Raw genomic sequence first — 17,657 nt, 5'->3', positions numbered from 1 at the left:
ATTGAAGACATTTCCACTGGATGTCTAGAGTTTTGCACAGAGTGACCCCCTAAGACTTGAAATAGTTTCAAATTTGATTTGTCTGTCAAAAAGAAGATTCATTTTTGTGTCCTGAACAAATGTTCACATGCAACACATGAATGACAGGGCTTTTAATCTCATTTACAGGTGTATTAGACCGGATAATAGAAAACGTTTCTCAAATCGTGACTTTTCTTTCTGTAGCACCGTGAAGGTCTTGAAGCACTTGTGGGATAGATAACATGGATTACAAGGAATTTAATATCAAGGCTGCAAGGGAAATTGTGTGGAACAAATCTGAAATGAATGAGAGGGAGGATCTCCGGGTCATTAATGGTTAAATACCTTGGGAGATCGCGACTTCTGAATATACTTTAAAAATGAAATTACGAAGGCCTTTGATCTTGGTCTCTTCAAATCTCTCCAGATTTGAAAGAAAAAAAGATGAACGTGCTTGTGGATACTCGTCCTTGTCGCCACTTCTCAAACAAGGCCGCATCTTTTCATAAATTGGATACAGAAACAACAACGACGCTTGAGAGACTCTACTTAGTTTGTCTTGCGGCAGAAGGAAGTGGGCAGAGGTGATGACACAAGATGTTCACGGTTCCACAAAGTGGAATAAAGCTGGCTTGTGGTTGCAGGCTACGATCCGAGGCTACTGTAACTGATTGTAACAGCAGGGAATGATAGTTTTGGAATGTTATTCCACGATTTGATACGTTTACAGAGGCTAAGCCAACCTCTAGGCTTCTGTCTGTCTGCTACTGTCTGTAGTCTACATTGATCCGATTGGGGTTTGCGGGTCCAAAGGATGCTGTTAGGGTATGGTGACCTGAAGACGACTGATGAAGCCATATGAAACACAGAGAATGGGTTATTTGTATAAGGAGATCCTCATTGTGATGATAAATCCCATCTTTATCTCATCATAGTCTAAAGAAAATCCTTTTTAGCTAATCGAAACCGTCAGACAGTCTTTTCAATTATTGGTTACAAAACAATTTTTTTTTCCTCATGTTATGTTGAAATGTAATTATTTTGTCTGTATTTAGATATTTATATTTGTATGTACATGTATAGCACCTTTAAATTTCTGAAGGCAAATTTTATGTATTTTTTACATGACAATAAATTATCTTGAATCTTGAATCTTGAATCTCATAATACTCAGATTAAAAATCCATCCTAAACCTAAACATATGACCACTTTCCATAGGGGTTAATCTCAACTGGCTTATTAACAGCGTTCATTTCATATATGACGGCCATTTCTGAAAAGTAACATCAAAGATGTTGTAGCCCGCTTATTCTCTGGAACTTGGAAGATGATTGTCAATTTCTTCCAATAATGCTAAATCAGTCATCTTTATGCATGCCAATACAAAAAAATAGGAGCAAATTGTTCTCCTCTGCCAGGAATATATTATGCACAAGAGGTAGAGAACCATCTTCTAACAGAGATGTGCAAAACGTGACAAAATCACACAACCACCTCAGCATCGGGGCAAACTCCTCGTCTCTAAGCCATTCTCCAATTATATCATCTGATAGTGTCAGGCATACCAACACGACTGCATGGATGCAGAGGGTATACCATAAAGCCCTGTTCATACATGCATCGATAAACCACCTATAATAAAAGCAGCTGCTGACAAGTAATAACAATGTTTGAAGTATGTGTAGGAATGGCAAGTGGCAATGACAAAAAAAAGCTATGTGCAACAACCAGTTCCCTAAGCTGACTCCCTCCATTAAATTGTGTTAAAATTGTTCAGGCAAAAATTATTATTATTTACCTCTCTTTAGTAGGTTGAATAAATCTAGTCATCTGAAATTGGAGTCGTGATTTTAGCCATGCCTGCAATTAACCGAACTATGCCCGTTGCCCCGGGTAGCAGGCAATAGTTAATGACAAAAATGTCCGTTCTCTTACTATTACTATGATCAGTATTATCATTACTATTATCTTTATTAACACAGTGAAGAATTGTATTGTGTTATCTCTGGCATTATGACACTCATGGCACATTTTACTTCACCATTTTTTGTTGCTCTGTTTTAGTTCACAGCATATAAATGTATGAATGAGGCGGAGGTGAATGACGCCGTACAGACTACGCAGCTTGCTGATACGACAGCTAGCGCTAGGCAAGCAAGGAGGATCAATAATTGAGTATGATTTGGAGTGAAAGTGTCTTTACAAACCTCAAAGTGATGTTCCTCTCCCTTCTTGGCCTCTCGGTCCAGAGCCTTGCTTGCGGTGCTGATAACACCTGCAATTCACGGGAGAAAAAAAGTAGGACAAAAATATATATAAATATATAGTCAACTTCAAGTATATTGTGTTATCTGTGGTTTGAAACATATTGCTCACAAATTCTGACTACAGCATTTTTTATGATATATGGGTAAACTTAGATGGCATTTGATTGTCAAGTGGATTTGGCGCCTTAGAAATCTTATGTATTATTATTATTATAAATTCAGTTAATAAAATGAAAATGCTATTTGTTTTGATGTGGTACAATACAGCTCCTTCATGATTTTAAGTTCATTTTGTGATGTAATAACGTTTAAATGCTTTGTGTTCAAATATGAACTTTATATTATGCTTGTTTTTTCTACGACAGTGTGGAAATACAGACTGTATACATATATGTTCATACCAACATTATTATCCTGTCCTATGTTACATTCCACCGTGTAGATGTATATGTAAAAGAAGAGCATGAATACCAGTATAACAGAAGATATTGATCAAGATTAAATGAGGGGCTCTATTGATTGTGACATTCCCATATTAACTGTGTATTAGGCCTGAGTCATGTCGGGATTTTCATAAACCGGGTCCCGACGGCCTTGTACCGATCGGGACCCGGTGTCCCGAAATCAGCTCGCAGGATTTGCCACTTGCCACTATAAAAAGCGCATATCATCAGTATGTCCCTTAAAAGTGACATTTTTTATCAATTAAATAAATCAACACATGCATACCTCGGCTCAGATCGGTATATTCTTCCATTTGACATTATTTTCATCCATGATTGGCGATGTTTAGTGCCATTTTCGTACCTCTAAAAGTAAAAAAAACTGGGGCAGAAATAGAAAGACAACATTCGAGCCGCCATTTTGATTTATGCAGGTTGAATAAATCTGGTCAAAAAATATGAATGTTAGAATAATAAAACGGCTTTCTAAAAATTTCTTCTGTACAATATACCGATCATATAATATTTAAAAGACAAAATAAATATTTATCTCTTATTTTAAACATCGCATGCTTTTTTTAAAAGCTGAAAATTACTTGGTAATCAAGAGTTTCGAAACGGATAGCTGTTGCAAGGCAAGTTCAGACTAGTATCGGAAAAATGCGCAGTGCTCCTCCTAATTAGCTGTAATGCGTGCCAGAACGAACCCAAACAAAGACGTGATCGTAACGAGAAAAAAATCATTTAAAACTTCGAGAGCACAATTGGAAAGACAACTACTGCTCAAAATTACCATAGTCAGATAGATAACTTGGACAATGAATTCAATAATCGCCCAAGAAATGCCTCAGAAATTGTGATAATCGAGGAGTAACTGGGTACATTTTTATCGCAAGGGGCCTGCTGCAAATACTCGAATCCTTCGTTATACTGCTTTTTACCGTAGAGGGCGTTATTTGCCTCGATAGCCTCGTGTTCAATTTAAACACGTGTAATTCGGATATTGCAGCAGGCCCTTCCGATAACGATTGTACCTATAGTAACTCCTTAAATATCACTATTTATGTGGCTTTCCTTGGACAACTATTGTTTTCTTCCTCCAAGTTATGTATCTGCTTACGATAATTTTGAGTAGTTGTCTTTCCAATTGTGCTCTCGTAGTTTTTAATGATTTTTTTCTCGTCACGAATTACGATCACGTCTTTGTTTGGGTTCATTCTGGCACGCATTACAGCTAACGAGGAGCACTGCGCATTTTCCGAGACTAGTCTGAACTTGCCTTGCAACAGCTATCCGTATCGAAACTTCTTGTGATTACCAAGTAATTTTCAGCTTTTAAAAGAAGCATGCGGTGTTCAAAATCAAAGAAAAAATATCTATTTTGTCTTTTAAAAATTATTCGATCGGTATGTTATAAAGAAGTACTTTTTAGAAAGCCGTTTTATTATTCAAACATTAATGTTTCTTTCAACCTGATTTATTAATCCTGCCGAGAGACCCGACCAGTACAGTAGCTAGCTAGCAGCTGGTAACAACAACCCCATGGGGCGAACTGCCTTGCAACCCATATATTTATATCAACAGTTCGGATTGATTCAGGATGAGCTAGAATATGATTGGTAACAATTAAATACTTAAGTTTTAAGGTGGATTGATTTTAGTGGTGTGCAAAACTGCAATTTCTTACATATTTCGTTATTTTTTTCGGAGCGTCGGTTCTCAAAAAACGAAACCGGGACCCGACGGCAACGGTCGGGTCCCGGTGTGATCGACCGTACCGACTCAAGCCTACTGTGTATAGCACTTAAAGGACAGGGTCCTCTCTAGGGACGGTCACATTAAACTTTAATTACTTCACTCTTCAGGAGTCATTATTGATTTCGTGGATTTTTAATTAATTAATCAATCAAAAAAGGGTTTATCTCATACGGCTGTGATATAATGTGACTTTCATATTGCACATGAGTTTATTGAATCATACACAGACATCCGATTAAATAGGCTGAACACACTCCTTTTCATTTTAAAAAGATGAAAAACACCCATAACACACATAAGAAAAACTTGGAAATCCAACCCATTTTAAAACCCATTTTACAGAGAAACGTCCGGACATATCGCCAAAATATAATCCACAGTTTTGGGAAGGATTGGATGTATTGGCAATCGGACACTCGTGCAGCCTTGAATGAGAGCACACAAAATGGGCAGCTGTGTTTAAAACAGCAGGCTCACAGGATTAAAAATATAAGTCCGCATGAAACCCATCCTGTCACTACCTATAAAAATGTTGGCATTAAATCAACCTGATTACAGATATCTTCATAATATTTTTTTTGTTTTGCATTTATTCATATTACAGTTACCAGTTTATTTCAGTCTTTCAGCCAGTGGTTCTTTTGTAAGTTCATGCCCTCAGTCAAATCTGCTCACTTGTAATTTGTTGACTCATTCCATTCTCCTTTTTTGGTTTGATCATTATAATACTGGTATATATTTCAGAATGATGCCATGAAAAATCCTCTTCCTTTCTGCTTTATATTATCATAAATAAGAAATTGAGCTCATTAAATCAAGACTCACATAAAATTCAGACTATATTTTTGTCCATATAGTGATCGAACTTTGTTACAAAATACTCTAAATCCTAATCTATTCAAATAAAGTTTTCTCAGATCACCATCAGACCAATCTCTCAGCTCAGACAACCATGTCTCCAGCTAGCCTTTCAACGAACAAATAACTACCCACCGAAGGAGTAATATAAAAGACTTTAGTGGCAATAAGACTTCATATCGGATCACAATAATGTGTGTGATGAAAATGTCCAAAAAGTCCAGTTTAGTCTTGAATGGTGACAGATGATATCCGGTGTATGAGGTGATTACAACCAAATAATGAAATGCCATTTCATATTTCTACAGGAATGATATCAATCAAAGAGCTTGGTTCTTGCTCCAGTAACCACCGATACCATCGAATTAGTCTATATAGTAGTCTCTTTCACTTTTAGTCTGTTTGGATCTCAATTTCCTTCTCTCTCACTCTCCATCTTACTCTTGCTCTCTCTCTCTCTCTCTCTTCTTGCTGCCCTCTACATATTATCTAATTTTTTTCTCTATCTCTCTTCCTCTCTCTCTCTCTTCCTCTCTACATCTCCCCCTCTCTGTGTCTCTGTCCATCCTGCTCTCTTTCTCTTTTATCACAAGATCCCACAAGATTTAAATCGGTTTGTCATGATGTATCTGCAGACACAAGACTTTGTCACCCATTCGGACTGAATAATCTGCAAGCAGAATAATACATGCTATTGCTTTACAAAAAACCATTGATTCTAAAGTGGATTTAGGCAACATGGCTCAAGTCATCATAAATTTCTTCAGAGTGTCAATTTCAAGTCTGCCCTTTCAGACTACCAAGTTAGGACTGGGGGTATTTCATGGTCTGTCCGCCTGTCTGCCTAGTGGCATTGGGGTAGAAAGAAAGGAAGGGATGCATTAGACGAAGCAAGTTCAGCCCAGAAGATGGGTATCCCAGCTGCCAGAGGGATGTCATTCATTTCGGGCCACAGGGATGAAAAAATGTTAAGTAAACAGTTTTTCTGGCTACAAAGTCGCAGGATCACATTTTGGGGGGAAATATACAGAGAGGCACATTGTGCAGTGGTTTATGTACCTTTGGATTAGTACCTCCACATGAATGATATCATTTCAGTTTTAATCATGGGTGTAGGTTAACGGGAATGTTGCAAGGGCGGGGTAACGCCCAAAATGATGCCATCTGTTCAAATATTTTAGGGCCTGCAAAGTCACTTGATGAAGTTTTATAAAGAATGTTGTCTAACCATGGAACATGGGCACCGTTTCATAAAACTTGATTTCAATAACAGATGCTAAATTCTATGACAAATTTGCTCTCAGGCAATCAAATGTAGCTATTTCAGTAGCTTATAACAGTTCTTGTAACATTTTCATTGATAAAAAGTGTCACGAAACAGGGCCCTGGTGCTACCACTAGAAAAACCATGCTCCTGGCAAGACACAGTGCAAGACTGGCAGTCTACATAACCATATAGGCCTGTATCGATTACATCTCTCCTAAGTTATCAAAATTCACAGAATTATATCCTCACTCCAGGTCAAATGAATGCATCCATATTTCATATCATTAATATTACATGTCCATGTATGTTCTCTGTATCAATGCATACATAGCACAAGACTAAATCATTATTGTCTATATGAAGGTCAATATTTTGATTTTGATGGATTTATCATTGCTCGAAAAACTGGCTTTGACCTTATTTTTCAAGTTAAAGAGCTGGTTTTTGCCAGTTGTTAATTGATATTTGGCAACACACCTGCGGATATTGTCACTATTGTTGTACACTGATCTATCCTCTCTGCCAAGTTTTAACGAAGGGATTGAATCTGAGACAGCTTTCTGCTCCGGCAACAATGCAGTCCACTGTCCTAGCTCAATCAACAAAATCATGATCAAGTTCACATGACAGACAATGCGACGAGAGGGCGTATTCTAAATCTCATCTTTCCATTTGTGTATTTATCCAAGACGGGTTCACAAAAGAGCCTGACATGTTCTTTCCTGTGATGTGATGTGTGTAGGCGAGGGAAAGATGGCTATGCATGAGCAAAGCAGAGAGTTATATGTTGGGACTGCTTGCGATCCTTGTTTACTCCTAGAACTGGGCCCCGTCTTACAAAGAGTTGCGATTGATCCAAATCAATTGCAAGTCCTCCAATCAATCGCAAGTTTGCAGTCTCCTATCTCTTATGAATATAGTTGCAGTTGATATCATTCGCAAATAAGTTGTGATTGATATCAACTCTTTGTACGACGGGGCCCAGGTCTATATTCTGCCTGAGACCCTAAACAAAACTATTTAAAGTAGTTTGTCAAAGTCAATGTCCAAGTACCTAATAATCCATTCTTCCATTTCTTGAGTTTCAATTAAATTCAGTTCATTATCAGTTATTTCTAATTAATAAATTACATTTCAGGCAAAATGGCAACATTTTAATTTGATAATTTGAACATAGTTACAGGATCTGCCCCTACGAGACAAAAAGGGTATTACAAAACAAATATCATTACATACTAGCAAAATATACTCAAAAATGTATAGAATTAACCATTCATAAGTTTTTATGAGAGGAAAATGCAAATTATGATTATGCCATCGATCAGCACAGATTACAAGATGATCCCCTAAAGGTGTATATTTGGATTCACAGACAATAGAATACAAGTTAAATTGATCATAATATTGCTTAAATGAAAAGAGGAAATTGCCCCATCACCCAATTTCACCAGAGGGGGAAACTATCAAAAGACCGCATTTTTGATATATTTTTTTCTCTTCTCACTTGGTGACTGGCAGTTCAAGTGCATTTCCAGTCTCTTTCCATTAGAACATCCCCATTCCATTAAGGTTCATTTCATTTTGTCTGCAAAACCAGAACAGGTGCATTTTGAGTTGAGTGGCCAATCGTTTCTGCACATTTATTCTCCACTTTCGCTCCATTATAGTGAATAGTTTGGGGAGAGATGAATGGTAGAAATAACATATTTAGCTTAAATATTGCAGGACACTTTCACTTTCAATGAAAAGAAAATACAAGAGAGAACAGGTTCCTCTGTGTAACTCATTCTTTAAATCATATTTTTCCCAGACATCAATCAAAAATGCATTATGGGTGGTGACGTTTAAAACCTCCCATGTTGTGTCCAATCTTTTCCACTTCGGGATGGACACTGCTACTTTTGGTATGTCGGTCCAAACCGGTTTGTGTTACAGAAATAACTATCATGATTGAAAAGGACAATAATCAAAAGAGATTCAAATAAACCTCGGAAGCTTGAGATGGATTTTTTTAGAGATTACCACTTCACATATGATTATAAGTTATGTAATCCTTTCCACAAAAATGCAAAGGATCTCAACTACGATACAAAAAACCCTTGAAATATTTGCTCCGAGGAGTTGACGTCAAAGCTGGTTGTTTACTCAAATCTACAAATGACCACTAACTGAAGGGGACATTTAGGGATAACCCGCGGTTTGTGAGGGGGAGAATTACAAGGTTTCAGTATTCTTCTTGAAGAAGAGATTAAATTCACACTAATACATTTAATCTGGTCTCGTTCTAACCCCTCTTTACAAGACAGGGGGCTGAGATAAGAAGGCGAGAGGGGTAGTTCCTTCCTCAATAACCAACAACAAGAGAAGGAAATGTGGAGCCAGCTCAGGAGAAGAAAACAAAGATTAGCAAAAAATATGTTTGTTTTTCAGAAATTGTGGAAAGGAAATTACTTATAATTCTTAAGGATCTTTCCTTGCTGGCCAATCACACGGCTGATTGCTTTACGGGATGTGGGTTATGGGGAGGGTGCTAATGAGTTTTGAACCAGTGCATCTTTTGATTATTGAAGACAAGGACATTACACATGCACAACACAAACACCGTAAAGAGATTATGAAGAGGAAGCTGCTACACCCTACCCTCAAATTGGCACCAATGTCAATGTAACTATCCAAACATAGTAAATCATGGACCCTCAAAACTATTGTTAGTATAAATCATAAATCTTCTCATTTCTACCTCTTCAGTGACATGAATCCTGGAACCCTGGATCCCTGGATATGAATATCTTCTTCTTTTTAAAATATGTTTATAGTTCTGATAGCTAAAATGGAATTTAATATGTCCACATATTAAATTGCTCTTGTTATCAATAGGAGCTGGTGTTGGTGGTAGGTCTATGGTGAAAGACACTTTGATACTTGGTCCATTTTACTGTGAGGAAATCCAAAGTTTAGAGGCTCAAAACAAACTTTATATGCTATACAAGAGCTGTTCATTCATGGTTAGAGAAGTAATTCATAGCTTAATCCTGCCCTGAAAGAATTTTTTCCTTTCTTGAGTCTGAAGTGCTCTTCCAATACAAAAGAAACATCCATGTTCCTCTCAATGTTCCCAAATTAAACCCTCATTTCGCTCAGACTCTAAGCACATTTGGAGGCAGGGGTCTAAAGAAAAGGGGAGCTAGTCATCGGATTAGCGAGATTAACCCCCGCCGAAGTCTGACAAATGTATTTTTGTCAGAAAATCCCCTAAATCTCAAGAATTCTAATTCCCAGGGCACAACTAAACACATTTCTGCCCTTTGGAATAAGTTGTAACAAACATGAGATTAGCAGTTTCTTCTTGTGATAAACAAGTTCTGGTCTTAAAAACCTATAGAGATACAGAATAGACCCTAGACCCTAATAGAAATTTGCATAAATGCATCTGTACAAAGAATGAAAATGCACTATAGTTTAATAGAAAGCAGACGAGGTTGTCATCTAATGGAGTAGAAAACATGTTTGCAAGAAGTCTGTATTGTAAGATAACCTGTCCCTGTAGCGCATGCTTTCAAAGGCTGCCCCAAGCCAAGTGGGAATAATGTTATGTAGAGATTAAATGTCGCAAAGATGAAATAGCTTGAAAAATGTTTAGCCCATCAATGTTACTTTGTATCCTGTAATTATCCCTTTTAGGGGTCACCTTCATCTAATTTCCTTTTAGGGCAGAAATATTATCACTAATTTTTGAAATAATACATTAGCATGAATATTAATTATCTCAAAACTCAAAACATTCTGACTGTAAACAGAATATTTCATGTTTTAACAATTATAAAGATTATTGTAAATAGTAATAGAAAAGTTATTTCAATGGTGCTAAAATGCCAAAAGTAATAACAATCTGTTCTGGACCATTTTTCAGACCATGGCTTGTTTATGGAAAGACCACTCTATAAATCTCTATTCTTTCAAGGAAACAACTTACTTGAAGGTTCACCATTAACCGCCCAATTTTTATGGAGGGTTAACCTCTTTCGTTAAAAACCCTGAGACAATAATTATGGCGCTAATTGTCAATACTGGTATCGATGATGGGCAGGGCTAGCCATTATGTACAGGGTTACATCAAACCCAAGCCCTTTAATTACAGTGATGGGTGGCTACAAGGCACAAACAAGTTGGTTGGAAGGGTATTGATTTTGCCCCCGCATCTCCAGACCATCTTTTCTGTTCCATGGTCACAGTCCATTGAGGCCAGTGTTTTGGATCTGTTGCCCGTAGTCTACCTTCTATAAAACTATAAAACCAGAAGCTTTTGGAAATTGTGACATGGCCCAGATTCGCGAACTTTTGGGCCACAAAATTCATCAATTATGCAGCATGTCCTAACACTATATTTTTTAATTTACAAAAGTTTCTTGATGCAAAATTTTACTGTTTTACTGTTACCCCTCTTCCAATATTGGAGGGGATCATTATGCAATTTCCATTTCATAATTGTGAAGTGTGATTTATGATAGGGCTAGTGTTGAGTGGAAATTGTCAATATCCCCTTTAAGAATTCTTGAATTTGCCTACAGGTCATGATCTTCATGAATGAAATAAAGGGCTACACTTTCTTGTACGAGTGTGGAATGGGTGGGGGGGGGGGATAGATATAGAGCACCACATCTAAATATGAAGAAAAATGAAATAAATAAGGAAACACATTCAACTATTCAAATCATGTCCAAGTAACACAATGAAAGTTACACAATGGAAAGACTTTGACTTCTGCAAAACAGAGTCCAAAATGAAAGATCAAAGTGAAAAACAAACAGAGTCCATCTCTGTCCCTCTTCATCCATCAGACTACGACAACAATACAAGTGCAGCTGACAATACAAGGATGCGTAGCCACTTCAAAGCATTCCGTCAAACCAAAATACCCCAAGAGATAGTTAGAAAACCTTGCCGGTTTGTCAGTCAGGGGTCCCGTAATGATTTCGATTGATATCCGCTATTCAAAAAACTATTGATTGATTCGTCATCCGCTTGGTCAGCTGTGGAGCTATTGTCCCACTTGTTGTTGTTGTTACTTGATTGTATTTGTTTATATTTGTAATAACTAAGAACATGTTTTCTGGCATGTTTGCATCCTTGCTTCATCAGCCACATTTCATTTTTGTTTTGGTCCATCTAGACATCGTCTGCTGAAAGTCAGAAAAACATGAACTCATCATTTTGATCAGAGATAAAGCCTACTGGGTCTCAGCAGATGATTTCATAGTCACCTCCTAACCTGTCACATACTCAAAATGTTATTGCTATATTCCTATCTAAATGTATAGTTTATCATTTCTACTTCTGATTTCTTCCCCATCTCTCTCTCTCTCTCTCTCTCTTTCTCTTTCTCACTTTCTTTTTTTTCTTTTGTTTTGTTTCTATTCTCTAAATCTATCTATCTATCTATATATCTCTATCTATCTATATATCTCTATCTATCTATATATCTCTATCTTTCTCTCTTTCTGCCCCCTCCCCCCTTGTCTCTCTCTCTCCCTTTCTCCGGCTACCTCTGTAATTTCTCTTTTCTTCTTGAAACATATCTTTCAACAATTTTGTGATGTAAAGTCTGGCACAAGTGGTTTTCTCAACAAATCAGAAATGCTGTAAATATTCATTTTCTAATTTTGTTTTCCAAAGAGAAAATTAACAATCTACTGTTTCTATCTGCCTGCAAAAAGGAAGGCTATATCATGGAAGTACACCATAAGTATTGCATTGATGAGGTTATTATGATTTTAGAGGTCTAACTAATCTATTTCTCCACTTTGAAAGCTGACACTCTTCTTCTCCCTAAGTTAACAGTTTCATTACCTTTGCATGTTATCTAACTTGTTTAAAATGGCGCTGATAAAGGTGACAAGTTAACAATGGACCTATCAATGCTTACAGACCTCCTGCACGCCAACTATCCATGTCAGAATCAAAAAGAAATAGGAAAGGTATGCTCAAAAATTGACAGAACATAAACAAGAAGTGACAACACTTTTCGAAACTTTGTCAATTCGGCGCAGCCGTCTTTTCTTCTCAGTGACATAATCCAGATCTAATCCCACCGGTCGATTCTATCCTAAACACCTCTCAGGGCCGTACAGCCATGCACCCTGTGGAGATGGCATTTCCCTATTCTTAATGTTCGCCCAGTCTTTCATTATTTATTGATTAGGCCGGATCAATAAGATAAATCTTTGATCAGTCAAAGGCCTACATTGAGGACTCCCAATGAAATCATTAGCTGGAAGAAGGGTGAGAGCCTTTGAGGCTGTTGAAGTGGACGGGCGCAACGGGTGGGTGCATGCATGCAGGGGAAATGTTACAAAGACATCATCCTGTTACAAGGATGAACAGTGTATGTACTCTTTGAATGCTTGTTTGCTTGTGCTTTTAAAGTTCTTACACAATTTCATGATTATAGAACAGCGAAAAATGAAAAAGTCTCTCATGCACATTCTTTACACAATTTTGAACTTTAAAGGAGTTGATATGCATGAAGCCGACATGATACTAATTTTTGTACTGAAGCGCAAGAGATACTTGGTAATTTTTTCATAGATCTACCTAGATCAAATAAGTCAACTGTACACTTGCCATGCTAATGATTAAACAGCAACAAAAATTGAAGACTGAATGACACAAATCTCAAATAAGCATAATTTATGAGAGTGAAAATAAATTTCTACACTCAAAACTGAATATTGTTGCATTCTTCAGCATTTTGTAATCTCCAGATTTCAGGGAACATTTCATGAAAAAAATTCTTCACAAGTTAGATAATCATATAAAAAGTACTCAATCTCCTTTTTTCTTCTTACTTCCAAAACTGAAAAATACACCTTTCTACGGATTGAAATGCAGTGATAACAATTACCAGGCAATAAGCAATTATACGTAATCTGCACTAAAATGGACAAAATCCTTTTCAAAGCATTCTTCTTGAAATAAGTGATCCTTACAGGTGATCAAAATCAGCTCAAACTAGCTCACTTTCTTGTAAGTATTTATAAGAGTGTGTTTTTTATTCTGGGTGAGAGATACTCGCCAAATTAGCAGAGTCTTGTTACGGATGAACAGTGCGGAGAATAATAACAAACCACCAACCAAAAGGCAGAAATGGGGCACTTGCTGCGATCTTTATAATGGCCCATTCTTGCAGGACAGGGTGAATAGCGAAATCACCGTGTCTGGGAAGCAACAAAAGAAATTGCAAACTATTTCGGGCTCCTGAACCTTCGTGATGAATGGACCTCTCAATGGGGGCTTCCTGTCTACTTCAAAAGCAGGTATTTGAATCAAAATGCGATGAATACAATTCTTTTTACTCATTCTATTCCATCCACACCACAACGCTCTTTGCATTTGACTTGAACGAGTTCACAATTCCTTCACTATATTATCAAATTGTGTGCTCTTTTGTACAAGAGCCTTCCACCATTATTGAATTAAAATCGACTACCGTAAATTTTGCTAATAAAAGATCCCTGTTAAGAAAAAATTCAACCAAGAGCAATGAATACAACTCTTTCTTCTCCAACAATTCTTTCTACTTCTCCTCCTATCTCCCAGACCCTCTTTGGCTCTTGACTTCAATCATTTCACAAATCTTCCACTGTATCATCAAATCATTGCATTTGTTAACCTTCCACCATCATCAAACTGACATCAACTAAATCTTGCTAATAAAATGATTAGCCCGAATGAAATAAACCCATATGGTGATATGCTGAAAAGTTTAAAAAAGGTGTCTTCATTTATGACTTCTTTGAAACCACAATTTTGACAAATAAAATGGTACAAGCATATGGCTCTGCATGTGTTTTCAATTGGCCACTTAGTCCTATTAACTATCGAGGCTCTAATCTAAGTTCATTTCCATAATATATAGTGTTCAAGGCAGCGCAATAAATGCTTACAGGAATACTAAGCCCAATTCAACTCCATAACTCCTGTTTGGCTTACACTGAGCAAGCAAGCTGTAATGCGAAACTCCCCTAGAAGCCTAGTGGAAACAACTTATAAAGAGGTCATACACCTTCCAAATCCAAGGCATAAAAACCCTGTTATTTGACCCGCTAATTAATACCACATTTCTAGATTTGGTGGAAAGCCAATTACACCCAAACTTGGACTGACCCTCGGGCTCTGTGTACATTCTGTCGGAAATATTCGAATTCAATGCTTGACGAGCGGCACGTTCTGCTCACTGTTACAAATTTTCGGGGGCAGCTTGAGAGAAAGAGGACAAAACTGCCACGATGGGATTAGGAAGCAAATACAAACATGGATACTAGCATTAGCCCCATGCTGAGTTACCATTCACGAAATGTCTGGAAAACTTGTGTATTATTTCTTTTGAATGAAACATAGAATACAAAATTTAAAAATTCCTCTAATTTCAAAATTTGCTTCACGGTGGCCTTCCTAATGTCCATATAAAGATGGGTATTAATATTCCGACGAATAGCCCATGACGGAATATCTTTTTTCAGAATATCTTTTATTGAGAGAAAGGAATGGAATACAAGTAACATGTAGCTTAAAAGGGGGTTATTGAAAGGTCATTCCTACTTTCAAGAAAGAGTGCAATGTGATTCTTCATGGACAGTCTAAATAACTGAAAGATATTGTACTTGGTACTTCATTCGATCTAAATTTGAATTTTGTCGGCATTTCTTCTACCCATAACTCAGTATCCTGAACTTTTCAATTTCTATCCTTCCTCTCCATCTCCATCTCCATCTCCATCTACCTCACCCATCTGTCTCTCAACCTCCTTCTCTCTGTCGTCATTTTCCTTTTTGCTCCCCTCTTTCATCTTCAACTAAAGACCAAAAATCCCTCTTTATTTGTCCATCTCAGGCACCACTGAATTCTATGAGCTCTTTCTCTGTTTCTAAATCAAAGTATAATACAGTTTCAACCTCCCTCTCTCCTACTACTTCATCAACCCCTATCTCGCCATCTTTCCATCTCAGTCTTTCCCTCCCTCTCCTTCATCTTCCATCGAAGCCCGAACGAACATCCCTGCTTATTTGTGCATCACAGGCACCGCTGCTGTGACAGACTCTGCCATCAAACCTAACCCCAACATGAACTCCTGGAAATAACTTGCCAACCCAATAAATCAATTCCACACTAATCCTACCAAACAAGCATTCTGAGCCCATCTCCGTGCTCTAAGCCTACGCGTTGTAGAAGAGCGTTGACAATCGTATTCTATCAAGGCTTAGTTCATTTTATTTGCCCTTCCATGAGAGGCAGCGATGCAATCAAGCGGGACAGTACAGATTATGTTGCCAACATCCAGCTAATCTAACATCTTCACAAAAAATTGGGGGTACACAAATAAATTTGGGGTATTCTTGCAAAAATAGTGATGTATGGTAAACTAAATTATGCCTGAAAGATGACAGACAAGCACTATAATATACAATAAATTTAAATAAAATCCATTGTGACATTCAAGGTACTATGGGATTAGGTACAACTGACTGATTAACTGCTCAGCATTCAATTTCGAACAATGTTTGAATTCCTAACTACATCTGTGGATCAAGCATCATTCCTACCCTAACCCCTCTGTATGTACAAGATATACTCCTGTTCCAATTCTCAGCATCGTATACGATGACTAATCAACACATTTGTCTCACCTGTGCGTTCATCGATGGTGAAGTACTTCTTTGCTGAGTTTGTCTTGAGCCTGTACGTTAGGTTCCCGCTAGACGATGTATCGGGATCTACCGCTTCCACAGTCAGCACGTACACACCCATAGGGCTATTCTCCGGCACCTCGGCCCTGAAGACCGGCTGCGTTGGGAGAGGGGCATTGTCATTGATGTCCAGGACCTCGATAAAGACCTGGACGACGGAGTGGAGTGGTATGGCACCGTGGTCTTGGGCGTAGATTGTCAGCCAGTAGTGTGGGGTGCTCTCTCTGTCCAGCTCCTCGGTGGTACGAATCACACCTGTGAGAAGTAAAGGAATAACATGAGAAGAATGAATGAATGGACATGGAAATGATGAATACTGTCCTGATTAACAACATATTGCAATTCCATTTTTATGAAGTTATAGAAACTTGTTATAGAAACATGTTTGTAAAATGTTCAAATGATATAATGAAACACAAGAAGAATGAATGGACATGGAAATAAGGAATACTGTCCTGATAAACTATATATTACACTTCCATTTTCATGAAGTTATAGAAACTTGTATGTAAAATGTTCAAACGATATAATGTGACAATTTATTCATGCAACCCAGTCAAATGCTGGGAACGCAAGAATATTTGATATTTAAAGATAAGCAACAAGGGGGACTGATTGGTATACATCCTATCTGAGGTACTCAGTAATTGAGGACTTATACCATTTCAAAGGGGACTAACACAAGGATTTGTTTCAACGCAGGAACTCTCAATTACAAGATCAATACTCAACCGCCGAACTAGAGTACCAATATTAATTACCCTATAATCACAAATACAAAGTAAATGTGATATAATGATCTGATAATTCCCTACACTTCTCTGACAGAGATCACAGGAAATTATTTATCATTAAACACATTTTCATTCATACAAGCCTCCAATCTAATACAGCAGTCGACAAACACGGGTATAAGCACACCCCAATCGTTAGAGGCAAGAGATATAAATCTCATTACTATTCATTCATCATTTATGTAAGATCAAAATCAGAGGCTTATAATTCCTAGGTAAACCAGCATATTCAAGCATTGGAGATTGCCCCAAAGCAACTGAACGCAAGAAAAAAAATAGGAGTTATTTCTGGTTGATAAAGTGTAGACGAGGAAAATACACCTTCTTAATTTCTTTTCAGTGGTTTAGAATAAGATATTATTTTTTAAACAAATACTAAACAATATATACCGGTAGTACTATTCCATTTTCTTATCAATTCCATGACAATTTGGATGACCTTTTGATTGTTGGATTCTTGCAAAACTGTTTCAGACATATAAAAATAAAATACAATTTATAGTTT

General features: G+C 37.3%; 1 protein-coding gene across 2 annotated transcripts in view; it reads right to left on the bottom strand.

Moving 5' to 3' along the window:
• The window catches only part of LOC580257 (protocadherin Fat 1), an 82,195-nt gene extending 65,663 nt beyond the window's left edge, over positions 1–16,532 (bottom strand). For both annotated transcript variants that reach the window (XM_030980581.1, XM_030980582.1), the window contains exons 1-2: positions 16,299–16,532; positions 2,230–2,297 (exon numbers count right to left, since the gene is read on the bottom strand). In XM_030980581.1, the coding sequence (XP_030836441.1) occupies positions 2,230–2,297; positions 16,299–16,419 (189 nt within the window). In that variant the 5' untranslated portion in view covers positions 16,420–16,532. The remainder of the gene's footprint in view (positions 1–2,229; positions 2,298–16,298) is intronic.
• Between the last annotated feature and the right edge of the window lie 1,125 nt (positions 16,533–17,657).

This window comes from Strongylocentrotus purpuratus, unplaced genomic scaffold (genome assembly GCF_000002235.5).
Source record: "Strongylocentrotus purpuratus isolate Spur 01 unplaced genomic scaffold, Spur_5.0 spur5_scaffold_11, whole genome shotgun sequence".
NCBI classification, from domain to species: domain Eukaryota; kingdom Metazoa; phylum Echinodermata; class Echinoidea; order Camarodonta; family Strongylocentrotidae; genus Strongylocentrotus; species Strongylocentrotus purpuratus.
The sequence above is the reverse complement of the archived record's forward strand: the minus strand, read 5'-3'. Positions and strand labels throughout refer to the sequence as shown.